General features: G+C 45.7%; 1 protein-coding gene across 2 annotated transcripts; it reads left to right on the top strand.

Annotated features, from left to right (window-relative positions):
* The first annotated feature begins 3028 nt into the window (after nucleotides 1-3028).
* On the top strand, nucleotides 3029-18784 carry acmsd (aminocarboxymuconate semialdehyde decarboxylase). Of its 2 annotated transcripts, none has more exons than XM_023821599.2 (10): nucleotides 3029-3184; nucleotides 4388-4432; nucleotides 12641-12737; nucleotides 14217-14266; nucleotides 15130-15240; nucleotides 16193-16286; nucleotides 17208-17303; nucleotides 17457-17629; nucleotides 18056-18154; nucleotides 18310-18784. In XM_023821599.2, exons 1-10 carry the CDS (start codon nucleotides 3128-3130, stop codon nucleotides 18370-18372), a joined length of 885 nt encoding a protein of 294 aa, XP_023677367.1. In that variant the 5' UTR covers nucleotides 3029-3127; the 3' UTR covers nucleotides 18373-18784. The 2 variants fall into 2 exon arrangements, with proteins under 2 accessions (XP_023677367.1, XP_023677366.1); XM_023821598.2 differs by having other exon boundaries at nucleotides 15130-15366.
* Nucleotides 18785-18820: the final 36 nt, after the last annotated feature.

The raw sequence follows: 18820 nt of genomic DNA, 5'->3' as shown, positions 1-18820 counted from the left end.
TTGGATCCCTTCTTTACAATTTCTATTTAAAAAATTTCGTGCTGATGCTGAAACAATCTGCGAGCTGAGGAAGCTGACTAACCATTCATTGACATTCTGTACTTTTAATTTAAAGAAACATATATGTATACAGAATTATATTTAAACCTCCACTTGGAGATTTCGGAGCATCATTCGAAGCATTTTAGGTTGTTCTTGCTACTTCGAACATTGGTCAATCGATATTGACCATATCACAACTATATAGCTCAATAGTGCCCCCTGCTGCTGCGGGATCGTACACTACAGAACAGGTGTTATGCCGAAAAAGGCATCCCTGCCGTAGAATGCATGCCTGTCTCTAAATGACCGATTGGTCGCTGATCTGAAACGAGTTGAGCTACTTTGTCGAGTAAGGCCACCGTAGTGCTAATCAATAGCCCCAAAAAACCCGTAAAACTCTAACCCTAACCCCCAAAAAACCTCTAAAACCCTAACCCCCAAAACCCCCCTAAAACCCTAACCCTAACCCCCAAAACACCCCTAAAACCCTAACCCTAACCCCTAAAAAACCCCTGACCCCCAAAAAACCCTTAAAAGCTCAACTCGTCGGAACACCGGCATGCATTCTAAGGCAGGGATGCGTTTTTCGGCATAACACCTGTTATAAGCTAATTAAGATATAGGCTAAGATATTTTTAAACATTTTTTGTCATTACAGGTTATGTACAAGTAGGGCCAACATGATACAATATTTTTCACTGTAAAATGTGTAACAGTACCCTATATTTTTCATTGTTCCTTCGTCCTTTGGTGTGTATAAAAAGCATAAATTTCATTGCGCCGTCATCTCTCTTAAGAATTAGAAAAAATGTCAGAATCGCTTTCATTAGAGTACGGTACAATACTGTATAACAATGTGCAGTGTACTTTATTATTACTGTATTTAATGTTGGTGATGTCTTACTGTGCGTAATTTTTCAATTAAACGTTACCATATTTATGTACCCTAAAATCACGTTATATACGAGCTGTTATCAGCCATCCGCAGATATGTTTGGAACGTATCACACGCGGATACGGGGAGACTACTGTACACAGCGCGAGATTGAGCAATAACTATGGGAAACGTTTGGTTACATTGTTACAAAAGGTGGTGTAAACAGTTATTAACTCTGGCATAAGTTACTTTACTTTTCCATTGTATGTCCTCAAAACACCACACCACTGTATTCACTGATTGCGAAGCAACTAAATACTGGGATTTTATTAGTTATTATTTTCGCTTTATTTCATTTTCATGTGTTGTCCATGCATATGGCATGGCTTGTTTAGATGGAGTACCGATTCATTTTGTTATTGTTGAATTTTTAACTTTTTAACATTCTTTTGTCCTGCCTGGATGATGATGATGATGATGATGATGATGATGATGATGATAACCTTTTTCATATATAGTTGGAAAGAACATATAAAATAGTGTGAATGGATGCAAATGAAACCTTGGGCAGTCAACAAAAAACAAATGATTGCTTCAGAAGTGCCCTTTCCCCTGGGAGAAGCACTGATGCCATCTGGCCCTGACCCACAGAGACTGTCAGCCAATCAGGTGCTGATTCTCCTGTGGATACTGTGTACTCAGGCCTATGGAAACACAGGGGCAGGAATATACCATGTCCCATCTCAGCAGTGTGAGGACATGAAGCCAGTGTTGGGTCCGGGCTGCCAGTGAAGGGACGTGGCCACGTTAAGACTGAGAGCATCAGCCAAGCGTAACCTGAAAGGGGCTTATGAAGCCCCCTCAGAAGGTCTGCCATGCCCACATTGCAACATCCATCTCTGATTGGTCTCTGCTTTTATCTTCCTCATAAGAGAAGCTATTCATTTAAAAGCTACGGCAATATGAAACTGAAGCAGGGATTGCTCTGATTTGGTAGAGTGTGTGTTATTTCATGAGCTGCATGGGCTCGGCAGCCGTGGCATGCTTCCAGACCTTCCCGAAACCCACGTGCTTTTCGGAACCGCTCACCCAGTGCTGGGTCACTGTGACCCAGGGAGCTCTGGATATGTCAGGGAACATGAAACATATAGGGACACTTATGGCTGATGGTAGCCCGGTGTCACACTTATGGCTGATGGTAGCCCGGTGTCACACTTACGGCTGATGGTAGGCCGGTATCACACCTATGGCTGATGGTAGGCCGGTATCAGACTTATGGCTGATGGTAGCCCGGTGTCACACTTATGGCTGATGGTAGGCCGGTATCACACCTATGGCTGATGGTAGGCCGGTATCAGACTTATGGCTGATGGTAGCCCGGTGTCACACTTATGGCTGATGGTAGCCCGGTGTCAGACTACGGCCTCATCTCCTCTGGGCTGTGGGTCTGATTTCCACTCCTCTTTCTGAGTCTGTGAATGTGAAGCTTCTCTGCATGACTATCCTCCCATATTCCAATAATGATCACCTCTGAATTGTGTGTGAAAGTCTGTCTGTATGTACAGGGGCAAGGTTGTTCTTTGTGGGGCCCCGCTGAAAAAGTCTCTTAACCCCCACCTCCCCACCCCATGTTTCAAAAACGAAATAAATGGTTTGTTAGTAGAGTGAGAAGATCGTGGTTAGTTAGCTTGTTAGCAGCACATGCTGCTTCAGCACCTCTTAAATAAGGAACGGGTTTATTTAATATTCAGTGTAGTGACTGTTTGTTGCCAACAGGGGACCCCGTCCCCCTGCGTGTGTATGCCCTGTGAGAGACTGGCATCCCATCCAGGGCATGCCCTGGTCCAGGCCCTGTGCTTCCTGGCATCGGCTCCAGGAACCCTGCGCATAAATTTCATGGAAAATAGATTTCATTTTTGCAGGCTCTATACATCTTCACTGTTTCTGTATATACCGTATATTTAATACATCTATATTTGCTCACTGTAGATGCTGACAGGTTACATCCATTATTAAATAACATAAATTAAAAATGTCAAACTTTGGAAGTGCAGTGAATCGTTAATTGTGTTTGGTAAGCTGTTATTGGGTTGTTCTAGAGGGCGTACCAGGGGAGGAGAAAATCGAAGTCCAAGCAATCTCCACAGGACGACCTGCGGTTTAGGTCTACACATAGCATCGTCATACCGAAACCATTAAGCACTCAGGATGAAGATTGATATCCACAATCACATTTTACCGAAGGAATGGCCCGATCTTAAAGAGGTAGGCACTGTATGAAAACAGTACAGTTTAAAAGCGATAGCGATACTGAGCTGTAATCGCTATAGCGGAAAAGGTTGCTTTCCTGTACGTTTATAAAATGGGGCATTACCGCTTCATCACAGAAGTTTAATCACTGATAACACAAACGAAACTTGACAAAACGAAGGGATTTTATATCTAAACTGCATCAACAGCATGAATGCAAAACATGGCAAAATCGTACACGAGCAGGTGGAACACTTAGGAGAGAAAATATTATGGAACAATACAAATAAATTTCATAAATGCGACAATCTAGCTTTCAACATTATAACTAGCAGGGGTATCTTTTCAAATAGCCATTTTTATATTTACTCAAGTTTTTACTGCAAGTGTTTCTCCTATTTCAACACGCCGTATACAGTTGTAAATTTATGGAGAGTCAGTTTCGTGCAGTCAGCCAGGTAAATGCTTATTATGTTAGTCACTATTCTTCATCCTTATAACTTATTCTGCTCATTAAACATTTCTATCATGGGTTTAATGCAGGAACATATTCTGAGATTATGTAGCGCTACTGTGCAGCAAGAAGTTTTAACATTAAATCGACAGTTTTGATCAGTCTTGTTTCCTCACTTCTGCACTTTTAACGCAAGAACCGTTCATATATTCGTTTTCGTTTAGATTACAGAGAAGGATTAAAGTGATATGCATATTGGGTATTATGTGTCGTTAAATATTAACAGAGTAGCCTAGTTGATAATAAGCTTGAGCAGGACGGAGTTTGCCCCTATTTGTCCAAAGGTGATATTTCACATTGGCTTGCTACCTGAAGGGGAAAATTACTTCTCATGTGTAACGGACAGCGCTATTTTATTAAAGAATAATCAACGCATTTGCTAATTGGAAAGCGTTTTGTAAACTAGAGGCAAAACGAGTCAGAAATTTATGGTTGTATTTATGAATTTGGATGTTTGGTCGGCAGTGAGATGTGTGGTCCAGTGCAGGTGTTTTCTGCGAATGGGCCTGGAAATGAATTAACCAAATTAATTTTAATAATTCTCAAAAACTCTACCTGTCCTAAATAAACGATTGTGTTAAACGTCTTTGTCGTGAAAAAAGACATTTTGTAATGGTATTCTGAATCGTGGGTTGTAAAGATGCTAAAATGTAATTTATTTAGTATAGACAGCATTCATTTGTTTCACTCTTTTCATTCCACAGAGGTACGGATATGATGGATTTGTGCAACTACATCATCACTGCAAAGTAAGCGGTTCTCCCTCCGAACACATCGCTTGTATAAAACGTTTGATATAAAAATCAGGATCCTTAGGTTAATTCTTTATCTTTATTTGAAAAGATGTACACTGATGATTGCCCATTGGTTTTAAAAATGAGGCCAAAATATACATTTGTCTTTTGGGAGAGATTTGATTGTAAATGGTTTAATCAAATTTCAGTTTAAGGTAGATTCATTTACAGTCGGACTGGGAGAGCGACTGTCACAGGTCATACTCTCCACACACCCCCAATACTCCCTTATGGCTGCTTGGATTAAACCAACCCAAAGCGCCCCCTGCAGCAACTGAGTGGGCAGCACAGGAAGGTACCCTGAGAACAGAGACCCAGTCAAACCCAGTAAGCCTGAGTTGGATCCATGACATTGCAAATTCCTGGATCGCACAGAGGAGCCAGTTTCCCCTACGGTCTGCAGAATGCTGACTAATGTGTATTTACCTTTCCACCAGTTCAGTCTGTTCCTGCCGGCCCTGGTTCTTCACTTCGCCAGGGTAAATCTTACCCTGTGCGTGTGTGGAGTTTGCATGGCAGACCTATGATCAGAGGTGGAGATTTCAGATCCAGAGAGAACAAATCCAGACCAAGATTTTATGTCAACCAACTAGTTGGGTATAAAGAGTCACAGTCACAGGATACTCAACTGGTTGGTTGACACAAAATCTTGGTCTAGATTTGTACTCTCTGGACCTGAAATCTCACCTCTGCCTATGATCTACAGTCTTCTTAGGGTATTCAACTTTGCTCTTCAGGGTGAACAGCAGGGTGATGGATGAATAGTTGAGTATTAAATATATGTGCCTTCCATTTTGGGAAAATGGAGGTGGTGTGTGGCTTTGTGGGTGGCGTGCCTGTGATCAAAAGGTCACTGATTTGGATCTTACGGTCAGCATCGTGATTTTACCATCAGGGCCTTGAGCAAAGCCAGTAACCCCCAGTTGTTGAAGAGACTGCCTGACCCTGCCTTCTCAGCTGTACAGTACATCATTTAGAATAAAAGGGAAAATTGCTCGAGAATCAATCTATGCAAGGATTCCACCTTTTTTAAGGTGATTCATGTGACCAGTGTAGCATGAGATCTGACTAGTTGCTACTGTTCGAAGCACTTTTAGAGCCCTTAATTAAGTAATCTCTCTCACAATTGTGTGCTTGTGTCTTTGTGTGTGTATGTGTGTGTCGGCGCTTGTGTGTGGACAGCCGTGTGGGTGGCTGTGTGTGCGGACGGCACAGCAGGCTCCTCCTAGACTCGCTGAGCGAGCAGCTCTGGCTCCAGGGCTGGAATCCTGTAACAGCGGGTAAACCGGTGTCAAACCGGGCCGGGCCGGGTTGGTCCAGCACACAGTCAGCACCGATAGCAGCTCTTGGAGCCCCGATACCACACGTTTAAGACATGATGGCCAATGCACACACACACACACACACACACAGACAAAAACATGCACACACACAGACTCACACAGTCACAGCTCCCGCAACACCACAGAAAATACAGCCACTTGGAACAGAAACCCGCTCAGCCAAAACTGTGCTCAACACATAAGCAGGTGTTGCTACTTAGAATTAATATATGTGTAGAACAATAAATAAAAACAGAAATAAATTCAAAACAATGCCTACAAGCGGAATAAAACCAAATTTGTTCTGTTCAAAAAGTACAGCAGCCAGCATACCCTGTACTCAGAGAGCTATTTCATAATAACTGGACTGTTGATTTGTTTTTATTTTTTATGTATCAGGACAGGAAAACAGAGAAGACAAGGACAATGCTGGGGTTTCTGTTCTCTAATTAGCCACTTTGCAAATTCTGTAATTATCTGCTGAGAAAGAAATTTTTGTGGAAAGTATAGAACCACAGGCTTCCGTCTTGACCCAGGAAGGTGGAGACCACTCACAGGTGCTCAGCGCAGGCTCTCCATCCCTCATCTGCTCCATCATTCAGTCGCAGGTGCAGGTGTGTCCATTGCAAGCCTGGCTTCAGATTTGAATTCATGGATGGGCAGAACAATTATCTGGGGGTAGGGAGAGTGCTGGATGGGGGGGCAGAGATCTGGGGTGCAGGCGGTAAAGTGGGTCCCCTGTGAAGCCAGCGCTGGTCCACTCAGGACAGTTTTGGTACTGAACAACTGTATGCTTGCAGTCCCTTCCCACACGGAAATAACCTATATAAACATATACACTCACCTAAAGGATTATTAGGAACACCATACTAATACGGTGTTTGACCCCCTTTCGCCTTCAGAACTACCTTAATTCTACGTGGCATTGATTCAACAAGGTGCTGAAAGCATTCTTTAGAAATGTTGGCCCATATTGATAGGATAGCATCTTGCAGTTGATGGAGATTTGTGGGATGCACATCCAGGGCACGAAGCTCCCGTTCCACCACATCCCAAAGATGCTCTATTGGGTTGAGATCTGGTGACTGTGGGGGCCATTTTAGTACAGTGAACTCATTGTCATGTGCAAGAAACCAATTTGAAATGATTCGAGCTTTGTGACATGGTGCATTATCCTGCTGGAAGTAGCCATCAGAGGATGGGTACATGGTGGTCATAAAGGGATGGACATGGTCAGAAACAATGCTCAGGTAGGCCGTGGCATTTAAACGATGCCCAAATGGCACTAAGGGGCCTAAAGTCCATCCATCCATCCATCATCTTCCGCTTGTCCGGGGTTCGGGTCGCGGGGGTAGCAGCTTCAGTAGAGGCACCCAGGCCTCCCTCTCCCCAGCTAACCCCACCAGCTCCTCGGGGGGGACACCGAGGCGTTCCCAGGCCAGCCGAGAGATATAATCCCTCCAGCGAGTCCTGGGCCTGCCTCGGGGCCTCCTCCCTGTAGGACAGGCATGGAAAACCTCCCTGGGTACCCGCCCAGGAGGCATCCGCACCAGATGTCCAAACCACCTCAACTGGCTCCTTTCGACGTGAAGAAGCAGCGGTTCTACTCCGAGGCCCTCCCGGATATCCGAACTTCTCACCCTATCCCTAAGGGAGAGCCCAGACACCCTGCGGAGAAACCTCATTTCGGCCGCTTGTATTCGCGATCTCGTTCTTTCGGTCATTACCCATAGCTCATGACCATAGGTGAGGGTAGGGACAAAGATGGACCAATAGATCGAGAGTTTGGCTTTTTGGCTCAGTTCTTTCTTAGCCACGACGGACCGGTTAAGCGCCTGCAGAACTGCAGACGCCGCTCCGATCCGTCTATCCAACTCCCGATCCCGCCTACCCTCACTCATGAACAAGACCCCGAGATACTTAAACTCCTCCACTTGAGGCAGTACGTCTTCCCCAACCCGAAGAGGGCAAACCACCCGTTTCCGGCTGAGAACCATGGTCTCGGACTTGGAGGTGCTAATCCTCATCCCTGCCACTTCGCACTCGGCTGCGAACCGCCCCAGAGCCTGCTGGAGATCCCCAGCAGATGAAGCCAACAGGACGACATCGTCTGCAAAAAGCAGCGAGGCAATCCTGAGGTCACCAAACTGGACACCCTCAACGCCTTGGCTGCGCCTAGAAATCCTGTCCATAAATATGATAAACAGGACCGATGACAAAGGGCAGCCTTGGCGGAGCCCAACACGCACCTGGAACACGTCCGACTTATTGCCGGCAATGCGGACCAAGCTTCTGCTCCGTTCGTACAGGGACCTGATCGCCCACAACAGTGGACCCCGGACCCCATACTCTCGAAGCACCCCCCACAGAGCACCTCGGGGAACCCGGTCGTAAGCCTTTTCCAAATCTACAAAACACATGTAGACTGGATAGGCAAACTCCCAGGCCCCCTCCAGTACCCCTGCAAGGGTATAAAGCTGGTCCAGTGTTCCACGACCAGGCCGAAAACCGCATTGTTCCTCCTGAATCCGAGATTCGACTATCGATCTCACCCTCCTCTCCAGTACCCTGGAATAGACCTTCCCAGGGAGGCTGAGAAGTGTGATCCCCCTGTAGTTGGAACACACCCTCCGGTCCCCTTTCTTAAACAAGGGGACCACCACCCCAGTCTGCCAATCCAGCGGCACTGTTCCTGACCTCCACGCACTGTTGAGAAGGCGTGTCAGCCACGACAGCCCCACAACATCTAGAGCCTTCAGGTACTCCGGGCGGACCTCGTCCACCCCCGAGGCCCGGCCACCACGGAGTTGTTTAACCGCCGCGGCCACCTCAGCCTCAGTGATGGGCAAGCCCCCCCCAGCACCCTCGGGCTCTGCGCCCTCAGATGTCTCAAAGGCAGTATGCGTAGATGTATCGGAGGCAGGGTTGAGGAGGTCCTCAAAGTATTCCTTCCACCTCCGGATGATGTCCCCAGGTGAGGTCAACAGCCCCCCCCCCCCACTATAAATAGTAGGAACCAGGAGCTGCTTCCCCCTCCTGATACTCCGTATGGTTTGCCAGAACCTTTTTGAGGCCGACCGAAAGTCACTTTCCATGGCCTCACCGAACTCCTCCCACGCCCGGGTTTTTGCTTCTGCGACCGCCCGAGCCGCGTTCCGCCTGGCCCGCCGGTACCCGTCAGCTGCGTCCGGAGACCCCCGGGCTAATAATTCCCGGTAAGCCTCCTTCTTCAGCTTCACGGCCCCCCTCACCTCTGGTGTCCACCATCGGGTACGGGGGTTACCGCCACGACAGGCACCGACCACCCTGCAGCCACAGCTCCGTACGGCCGCTTCCACAATGGAGGTCCGGAACAGTGTCCATTCGGACTCAATGTCCCCTACCTCCCCCGGCATGCAGTCGGAAATCTGCCGGAGGCACGAGTTAAAGCTCCAGCGAACAGGAGCCTCTGCCAGACGTTCCCAGCAGACCCTCACTATACGCTTGGGCCTACCAGGTCTGACCGGCTTCCTCCCCCGCCACCTGAGCCAACTCATCACCAGGTGGTGATCAGTTGACAGCTCTGCCCCTCTCTTTACCCGAGTGTCCAAGACAGAGGGCCGCAGATCAGTTGATACGATTATAAAATCGATCATCGACCTGTAGCCCCGGGCATGTTCGTACCATGTCCACTTATGGACACCCTTATGCTCGAACATGGTGTTCGTTATGGACAAACCATGCATTGCACAGAAGTCCAATAACTGAACACCACTCGGATTCAGATCAGGGAGGCCGTTCCTCCCAATCACCCCCTTCCAGGTCACACTGTCATTGCCCACGTGAGCGTTGAAGTCCCCCAGCAAAACGATGGGATCCCCCCGCGGCACACCAAATAGCATACCGCTAAGGGAATCCAAGAAGGCCGGGTACTCCGAACTGACATTCGGCGCATAAGCGCAGATGACAGTCAGAGACCTATCCCCGACCCGAAGGCGCAGGGAAACAGCCCTCTCGTTCACCGGGGTAAACTCCGATGTTAATGCACCGAGCTGTGGGGCCACCAATAGCCCTACCCCAGCCCGGCGTCGCTCACCCGCCGCAACTCCAGAGTAAAAGAGCGTCCAGCCCCTCTCCAGGAGATTGGTTCCAGAACCCAAGCTATGTGTTGAGGTGAGCCCGACTATATCTAGTCGATACCTCTCAACCTCACGCACAAGCTCAGGCTCCTTCCCCACCAGAGAGGTGACATTCCATGTCCCGAAAGCCAGTTTTGTCAGCCGGGGATCGGACCGCCAGGGCCTCCCTTGGCCGCCACCCGATCCACAATGCACCGAACCCCTGACATTCCCCTTGCGGGTGGTGGGCCCACCTGGGGACAGTCCCGCGTGCCTCTTTCGGGCTGTGCCCGGCCGGGCCCCACGGGCCAAGGCCCGGCCACCAGGCGCTCGCCAACGGGCCCCTCCCCCAGGCCTGGCTCCAGGGTGGGGCCCCGGTGACCCTAGTCCGGGCGAGGGAAACGGGACTTTGATTGGTAACTTTTTCATAGGGTTCTTTTGGATTGCTCTTTGTCTGGCCCCTCCCCTGGGACCTTTTTGCCTTGGGAGACCCTACCAGGGGCTATTGCCCCCGACAACCTAGCCCCCAGGTTCACGGAGGCACACAAACCCCTCCACCACGATAAGGTGGCAATCCAAGGAGGAGGGGCCTAAAGTGTGCCAAGAAAACATCCCCCAACCATTACACCACCACCACCAGCCTGCACAGTGGTAACAAGGCATGATGGATCCATGTTCTCATTCTGTTTACGCCAAATTCTGACTCTACCATTTGAATGTCTCAACAGAAATCGAGACTCATCAGACCAGGCAACATTTTTTCAGTCTTCAACTGTCCAATTTTGGTGAGCAAATTGTAGCCTCTTTTTCCTATTTGTAGTGGAGATGAGTGGTACCCGGTGGGGTCTTCTGCTGTTGTAGCCCATCCGCCTCAAGGTTGTGCGCGTGTTGTGGCTTCACAAATGCTTTGCTGCATACCTCGGTTGTAACGAGTGGTTATTTCAGTCAAAGTTGCTCTTCTATCAGCTTGAATCAGTCGGCCCATTCTCCTCTGACCTCTAGCATCAACAAGGCATTTTCGCCCACAGGACTGCCGCATACTGGATGTTTTTCCCTTTGCACACCATTCTTTGTAAACCCTAGAAATGGTTGTGCGTGAAAATCCCAGTAACTGAGCAGATTGTGAAATACTCAGACTGGCCCGTCTGGCACCAACAACCATGCCACGCTCAAAATTGCTTAAATCACCTTTCTTTCCCATTCTGACATTCAGTTTGGAGTTCAGGAGATTGTCTTGACCAGGACCACACCCCTAAATGCATTGAAGCAACTGCCATGTGATTGGTTGATTAGATAATTGCATTAATGAGAAATTGAACAGGTGTTCCTAATAATCCTTTAGGTGAGTGTATGTTTTAATATAGGTTTTGATATAGGTTTTTAATATATGTGACATATATAAAATTGGCCGTTTTCCTATATTATATGTACATATGTGAACGTATATGCGTACATATATGAGCACATATATACGTGCATACATGTACCTATATAGGTACATATTTGCATATATATATATATATGTGCATATATGCACCTATATGTTCATCTATATGTTCACCTATATATTACTAAAATTATTAAAATCCATAGCTGCTAGACAACATAAATAAAAGCCCAAAATGTAGAAATTAAAATTCTTTATTTACATTTAGCAAGTGTCTTGTCACACAACGACAGTCTGCACCTGCAGGAGCCGGGATTCAAACCCCCGACCTTCTAATTAGGGGACGACTCGCTCTCCCATCTGTGCCACTGTCACCATATTAAATTGCTTTTTCTTTCACACTGCAATCAGTGTACACTGCAGTCACTATACACTACAGGCTCCATATGCTGCAGTCACTGTATGCTGCAGGCTCTGTATGCTGCAGTCACTGTATGCTGCAGGCTCTGTACACTGCAGTCACTGTACATTGCAATCTCTGTATGCCGCATTCACTGTTCACTACGGCCTCTGTACGTTGCAGTCTTTGTGCATTGCAGTCACTGTATGCGATAGCAATTGTACACTGCAGTGTACAGACTGCAGATCACAGTGACTGTAGTATACATTGACAATAGTTTATAGGACTATACACTGCAATTTCGGCAAGCTGCAGTTTCTGTATGCTGCAGTCATTGTATACGGCAGATAATGAATGCTGCAATCACTGTACACTGCGGTCTCGGTGTGCTGAAGTCACTGTACACTGCATTGCTTTGTGGCAGATGCACCCTGTACGACTGATTATTAGCCAGAGGGTTTCATGTTTAATTTCTGTGGAAGTAGTTCTTGCTTTCAGAAAGATAAAATTTCAGAATAATGTTTCATGTGCGTGGTATTTTTATTAAAAAGAGTGGGTCCCTGTCTTTGTAAATGGACACATTGTTGCTAACCACATGTCCTGCTAACTCTATCAGCCACAGTACAGAATTGTTTGAATAGCAAACAGGAAATTTTAGAAAAATACATCCCCATGTGCACAACTGTCTAATTTAACATTGTAAGGTAATTCACTTTGCAAAAATCTGCCCGCTAAGCAAGCAAGTAATAAAATGACATTCCAGGTAAAAGACTGCAAATGTGCATCTATTTATTCTTTTGTGCCTCCTTGTGGTTGAAAGTGAGCACTGCGGTGCGCCATGGTCCCTGTAACTCATACAAGCCTGCTGATAGGATGATAGAAGTGTATTTAAGTAATAGAAAATAAACTGCCATTGGTCATACCTTTGTTTATTGATGTATACTATTTGTTCATTAGGGTGAGGCCAAGATGATAAAAGATGGGAAGGTGTTCCGTGTGATCCAGGAGAACTGCTGGGACCCGGATGTCCGGATTCGTGACATGGATAAGTTTGGTATTTCTGTAATAATTCTACATACGTACTATACAAATGCCTGTAAATTAAGGATTTTAATTGAACAGCTTTAAATAACACAATGCCACCCCAGACCTGCATGATTTTATTCTGTAACAGGTTTTTTTTTGGTTGCTTTGTGTTTTCTTCAAAGTGCAAAATTTTAAATATTAAATTTGATATGTGATATCACTTGTGAGTGTCACATGGCTATGGGTGGCACAGCAGGTGGCGCTGTTTCCTCACACGTCCAGGGCTGGGGGTTTGAATCCTGCCTCCGCTGTGTTTGGAGATTGCATGGTTATACCCCTCATGTTTTACTCTAGTTTCCTCCTGCAGTCCAAAGACAAGCAGTCTGGCTGACTGGCACGTCTGAGTTGACCTTAGCATGTACCCTATGATAGACTGGCATCCCACCCGGGGTGCCCCCTGCCCTGTGCTCTCTGACAGACTGGCATCCCACCCAGGGTGCCCCCTGCCCTGTGCTCTCTGATAGACTGGCATCCCATCTGGGGTGTCCCCTGCCCTGTGCTCTATGACAGACTGGCATCCCACCCGGGGTGTCCCCTGCCCTGTGCTCTCTGACAGACTGGCATCCCACCAGGGGTGTCCCCTGCCCTGTGCTCTCTGACAGACTGGCATCCCACCCGGGGTGCCCCCTGCCCTGTGCTCTCTGATAGACTGGCATCCCACCCGGGGTGCCCCCTGCCCTGTGCTCTCTGACAGACTGGCATCCCACCAGGGGTGTCCCCTGCCCTGTGCTCTCTGACAGACTGGCATCCCACCCGGGGTGTCCCCTGCCCTGTGCTCTCTGATAGACTGGCATCCCACCCGGGGTGTCCCCTGCCCTGTGCTCTCTGACAGACTGGCATCCCACCCGGGGTGCCCCCTGCCCTGTGCTCTCTGACAGACTGGCATCCCCCAGCTTGTGCCCCACGCTGCCTTGCTGCAGCCTCCCTGAACAGGATAAGCAGTTGTACATGGATGGACGTGTATTTTTCATTTAACAAGACTGAAGTGCACTACACTTAATTAATCATTTAAATTGCAAATTAATTTAACCAAGAGTTAATCATGTCAATTAATTAAGAGCCAAGCAGGAATGAAAGCCAGCTCACTCTAGGGCCTCTGAAGAGTGCCAGCCGCTGCAGTATGATTTAAGCAGCGCTGGGAAATGTTTGGATTACATTTTTGGCAAGTGTTTTGTATCTTTTGTGTCCGATGAGGTTAGTGCCTCATTCCAAAAAATGCTGGTTTGTGCAGACACATGATATTTAAGCTTCACTGTAATATGAGTGGATTGTAGTCATTAGAGTTTTAAGTTATGAAACATGACAATTTAGTTACTTTATGTTGTAACTGAGGAGTTATTTTGACTTCCTCATCCAAAGTTGCTCTCCTAAGGCACTCTAATGACATATCACTGGTCTCCAGATGAGGAATAAGGACTGAGAGATGTTTCCTGAACTGCTGTTTCAGGGGTGACGGTACAAGCTCTGTCCACGGTCCCAGTCATGTTCAGTTACTGGGTGAGTGTTAACCATGTGACCCGATTAACGATGGCAATAACAATACTGATAAAGCATTAATTCCGTAGTAGTAATATATGAAAGTTTCGTTTTTAGTTACATGAAAATTACATAGCGCTTTTCAAGATACCCAAAAGACTTTACAGAAACAATGGGGAGCCACTTCAAACACCACCACTGTGTAGCCCCCACCTGGATGATGCGATGGCAGCCATTCTGCACCGGTACGCTCACCACACAGTAGCTAAGGTGGTGAAGGGGCAGGAGGGAATTCACCAATTAGATACAGGAGATTATCAGGAGGCCAGATTTGATAGGACCACAGTGAGCAAATTTAGACAGGGGTACCATCCTTACTTTTTCGAAAGATGCCTAGGGATCTTTTACAACCTCAGAGAGTAAGGACCTTGGTTTTACATCCCAGAGAGTCAGGACCTTGGTTTTACATCCCAGAGAGTCAGGACCTTGGTTTTACATCCCAGAGAGTCAGGACCTTGGTTTTACATCCCAGAGAGTCAGGACCTTGGTTTTACATCTCATCATACATTTGTACAGCAGTGTCCCTTTCACTGCACTGGGGCACTGGAATTCACATATGCCACAGGACAGGCTAACCTGTTGGCCATACCAGCACCTCTTCCACAGCAACCCAGCTCTCCTAATTGGGCTCTCCTCCAAGTACTGACCAGGCCCAAACCTGTTTAGCTTCAGGTGGATTACCTAGTCTGAACTGCAGGTGGTATGGCTGCCAGTATTGATTTGCATTGATTCTGCAGTACAGCTTTAAGGATCACAGAGTTATGCACTATTTACTTACACACTTTTCAGCCACAGACACCCTGTCTCTCACTCCCCCCCCCCAGGCAAAGCCCGAGGACACCCTGGACCTATGCCACCTCCTGAACGATGACCTGGCAGCGGTGGTGGCCCAGCACCCGCGCCGCTTCGTGGGCCTCGGCACGCTGCCCATGCAGGTGCCCCGCCTGGCCGTGCAGGAGATGCGACGCTGCATCAAGGAGCTCGGCCTGGCGGGGGTCCAGATCGGCTCGCATGTCAATGAGTGGAACCTCAGTGCCCCCGAGCTGCACCCCATCTATGCCGTGAGCCCTCCCAATAAGCAGCTTTTTGTTTATACCTCCCTTTATGTATATGTGATATATATATATATATTACCGTATTGGCCCGAATATAAGACGACCTGAATATAAGACGACCCCCCCTTTTCCAAGTTCATTTTTGGGAAAAAGTTTTTTGAAGACCAGATTTTGTCTTATATAGAAAACTTGTTTATTTGATAACGCTGTTTACAATTTGTTGGAAGAAAAAAAAAAAACATTTCATAAAGGTCAATATGTCAATGCATAACTTTCTATAGCCTATGGAATAATTTTACAGAAAAGTGAAAAATTATAAAATTCACCCAGCCTGAAACTGAAAGAATACACAGAAAGTGTGATGAGCCGGGTGGTTGAATCTGTCTTAGCACAGTGCTGTTAAATAAGACACTTCACTCTTTATTTCCTGAAAACTCTGTTGCCTGGTGACATGAATAGCATTCTAAAAAAACAACAACAGAGTAAAGATTTGACGGGAATATAGCTCAGGAATATTCATTACTCTAATTTTGAAATTGGAGTCATAACTCCGTCTAAGATGTTGGTTAATTTGACGAGCCTTCGAACCACTTTGTTCAAGATAATCTCTTAACATCTTCATTATTCAGTGTTATGGCATTGTTGTGAAAACGCGAATAAGATGGCCGCGAATATAAGACGACCCCCCCTTTTTAAGAGGTATTTTTAGAACAAAAACTGCGTCTTATATTCGGGCTAATATGGTGTATATATATATATACATAAAGCCGCAGTACAAGAAAGCAAGTCTGTGAGTGTCGGCTAATGGTGACTGTCCACGGCTGGTCTGTAGGAAGCTGAAAAGCTGAACTGCCCCCTGTTGGTGCACCCTTGGGACATGCAGACTGATGGGAGAATGGCCAAATACTGGCTCCCCTGGCTGGTCGGTTAGTATTTTTCATAATGAAAATCTGGCATGGTTACTGTGCACTGTTGGCAATTTGGAACAAACATTAGTATAAGGAAGAATTAAAGAAAGAATTAAGATGCAAAACTCCAGAAGCCATAATACCACCATAATAAAGTCTTCTCCTCTGCTGGCTTTAGATCTGCTAATTGGTAAATATAACCTCAACTATGAGACTGTTCTTCACCTAAAAGATAAGATTAAAAGGCAAAGACCTGGTAGAACTGTCATCAACCTACACTACCAGTCAGTTTTTGCACACATTGAGATTTTTTACATTTGCATGTTACTCACTTGACATTTGCTAAAAATACACTCAATATTCTTTGCTAACAAATAAATTTGCAGCTTGTTCACCATTTTAGTACCTTTATTAGCAAGAAAATGTTGTATGTTTCATTCATCAAAGTAACCTGCTCTAGTAGTTATAATGACAGAGAAATTTGAGGCATTATTTCTACAAGGAACATTAAATACTGCTCTGTTTCATGGGATGAAACAGTTAACTAGTGCATTTAAAGATAAAGAACAGCCTAGAATTTGACTATGCCATCACCACACATCCAGTTAATAGGATGTCAGACATGCACTGTTACAAACTCTTTCCATGTTATAAAGGAAACTTGTTTTATTTGACATATATTTTCAATTACAGTGGTTCACAAAATTTTCCAATACTTAACAAGAATAAAAAATCTGCAGTTTACGAAATAAATGGAAAAGTGGTAAAAACCTGATGTGTGCAAAACTTTTGACTGGTAGTGTATGTGTACCCTTCATTGCTTGACAGACAAAAAACTGTTTAGACCATAATATTACATTTAAAATAGCGTGGGCACCATAAGCGGAATGCTGCAGGACTACCATATTTTCAGACTACCAGCACTATTTGTCCCATCAGGGATGCCGTCAGAGACGACAACAGCAATTTGCTCCATGATTTTTGGAGGTGTCTTTGAGAAATTCCCCAAGCTAAAGGTCTGCTTTACACATGGAGGTGATGTATGGAGCTAAATAATTGGATGAAACACGCAAAGTAAACTATGAATTTCAAGAAATATTGATTTAACTTAATACAATGTCTTTATCTATGACATCAGAAGAATGTGATCCATTTCATATTCATTGCAGCTGATTTGGGGTCTTTCAGGTGGTTCCTTCCCGTACACGCTGGGCCGGATTGAACATGGGTTTCAGGTTAGACCCGATCTGTGTGCTGTGGATTGTAAGGTCAACCCAAAGAAATGCCAGGGAGCCTTCTACACTGACTCATTAGTCCATGACCCTATGGCCCTGAAGTTCCTGGTTGAAGTAGTTGGGGAGGTAGGTATACCTACAGACCCATCACTGCTCTGTTTGGTTTATAGCTTTATGTTTAAATTGCCTGTGCAAAGGTTTGTATTTTACACAGTATCCATCTACAGTGCTGCTTTTGAACCCTTAATGTATTTCTGGAACAATCACAGTAAGATAAGCTCCATTCATACTTCAAAGAGCCAATTCATGAACTGAAAGGAGGGGAGATTATGTGAAATTTAAAACACCAAAGATGAATTACCTTAAACCAGTTAGAATGAAGCTGAGTGACACATACAAGCAGCTCTGTCAGAATGCAAGATGTGATTTATTTGAAATTCCAGCAACGGCCAATCACATGACAGGAGGGATCTGCTTTAGGGTGCATGTCACATTTCTAGTAACATTTTAATTGAAATATACATGATATATCTGCTGCTCTTCTCACTGAAGGACAGGGTCTTGCTGGGAACAGACTACCCTTTCCCACTGGGAGAACTGGAACCTGGCTCACTAATAGAGTCAATGCATGAATTTGACAGCACTTTGAAGGTAACTTCAGATGTCGTATGTTAAATGTTGAAGTTTGATTTTGACAGACACTGAAAGACGGATTAGACTGATGTGTTTTGCCTAGTCTTTGACATAATAATGCACGGAGGAAAAACAGTGAAGCTCATAATAAACATTTTTTTGTTTTGTTTCAGGACAAACTACTTGCAAGCAATGCTTTGGAGTTTTTGGGTATCAAAAGGACATGGTTTGAGTGACAAAAAAAACTTGGACTCATTAAGATAGAGGCTCAGAAGGGTTGATGTTATTAAGTCAAATGAACTTGAGACCATGCCATGTTCTCAACTAGAACATAAAGTATAATGCTTAAAGCCTAAATATAAAAACTCTGAAGCAAAAAGACAGCAAATTATTCCCTGCCTTGTGCCCGTAGCTTCCAGGATAGGCTCTGGACCCCTGTGACCCTGAAATGCACAAGGGGATATAGAAAATGGATGGATGGATGGATGGATGGATGGAATAAAGGCTCCCATTGATTGACAGTGTTGATCTCATACAGTCTGTTTAATGTATTTTCCTCACCAGAAACTGAGCACTTACTCCAGGTCTTACAGCTGGGAAAGTTTGCTGAGTTTATTCTTGATGTATATTGATAATTAAATTAATCATTAACTATATTAAGGGTGTGCATTCAATTCTTTACTG

Source organism: Paramormyrops kingsleyae, chromosome 16 (genome assembly GCF_048594095.1).
Source record: "Paramormyrops kingsleyae isolate MSU_618 chromosome 16, PKINGS_0.4, whole genome shotgun sequence".
NCBI lineage: Eukaryota > Metazoa > Chordata > Actinopteri > Osteoglossiformes > Mormyridae > Paramormyrops > Paramormyrops kingsleyae.
The sequence above is the reverse complement of the archived record's forward strand: the minus strand, read 5'-3'. Positions and strand labels throughout refer to the sequence as shown.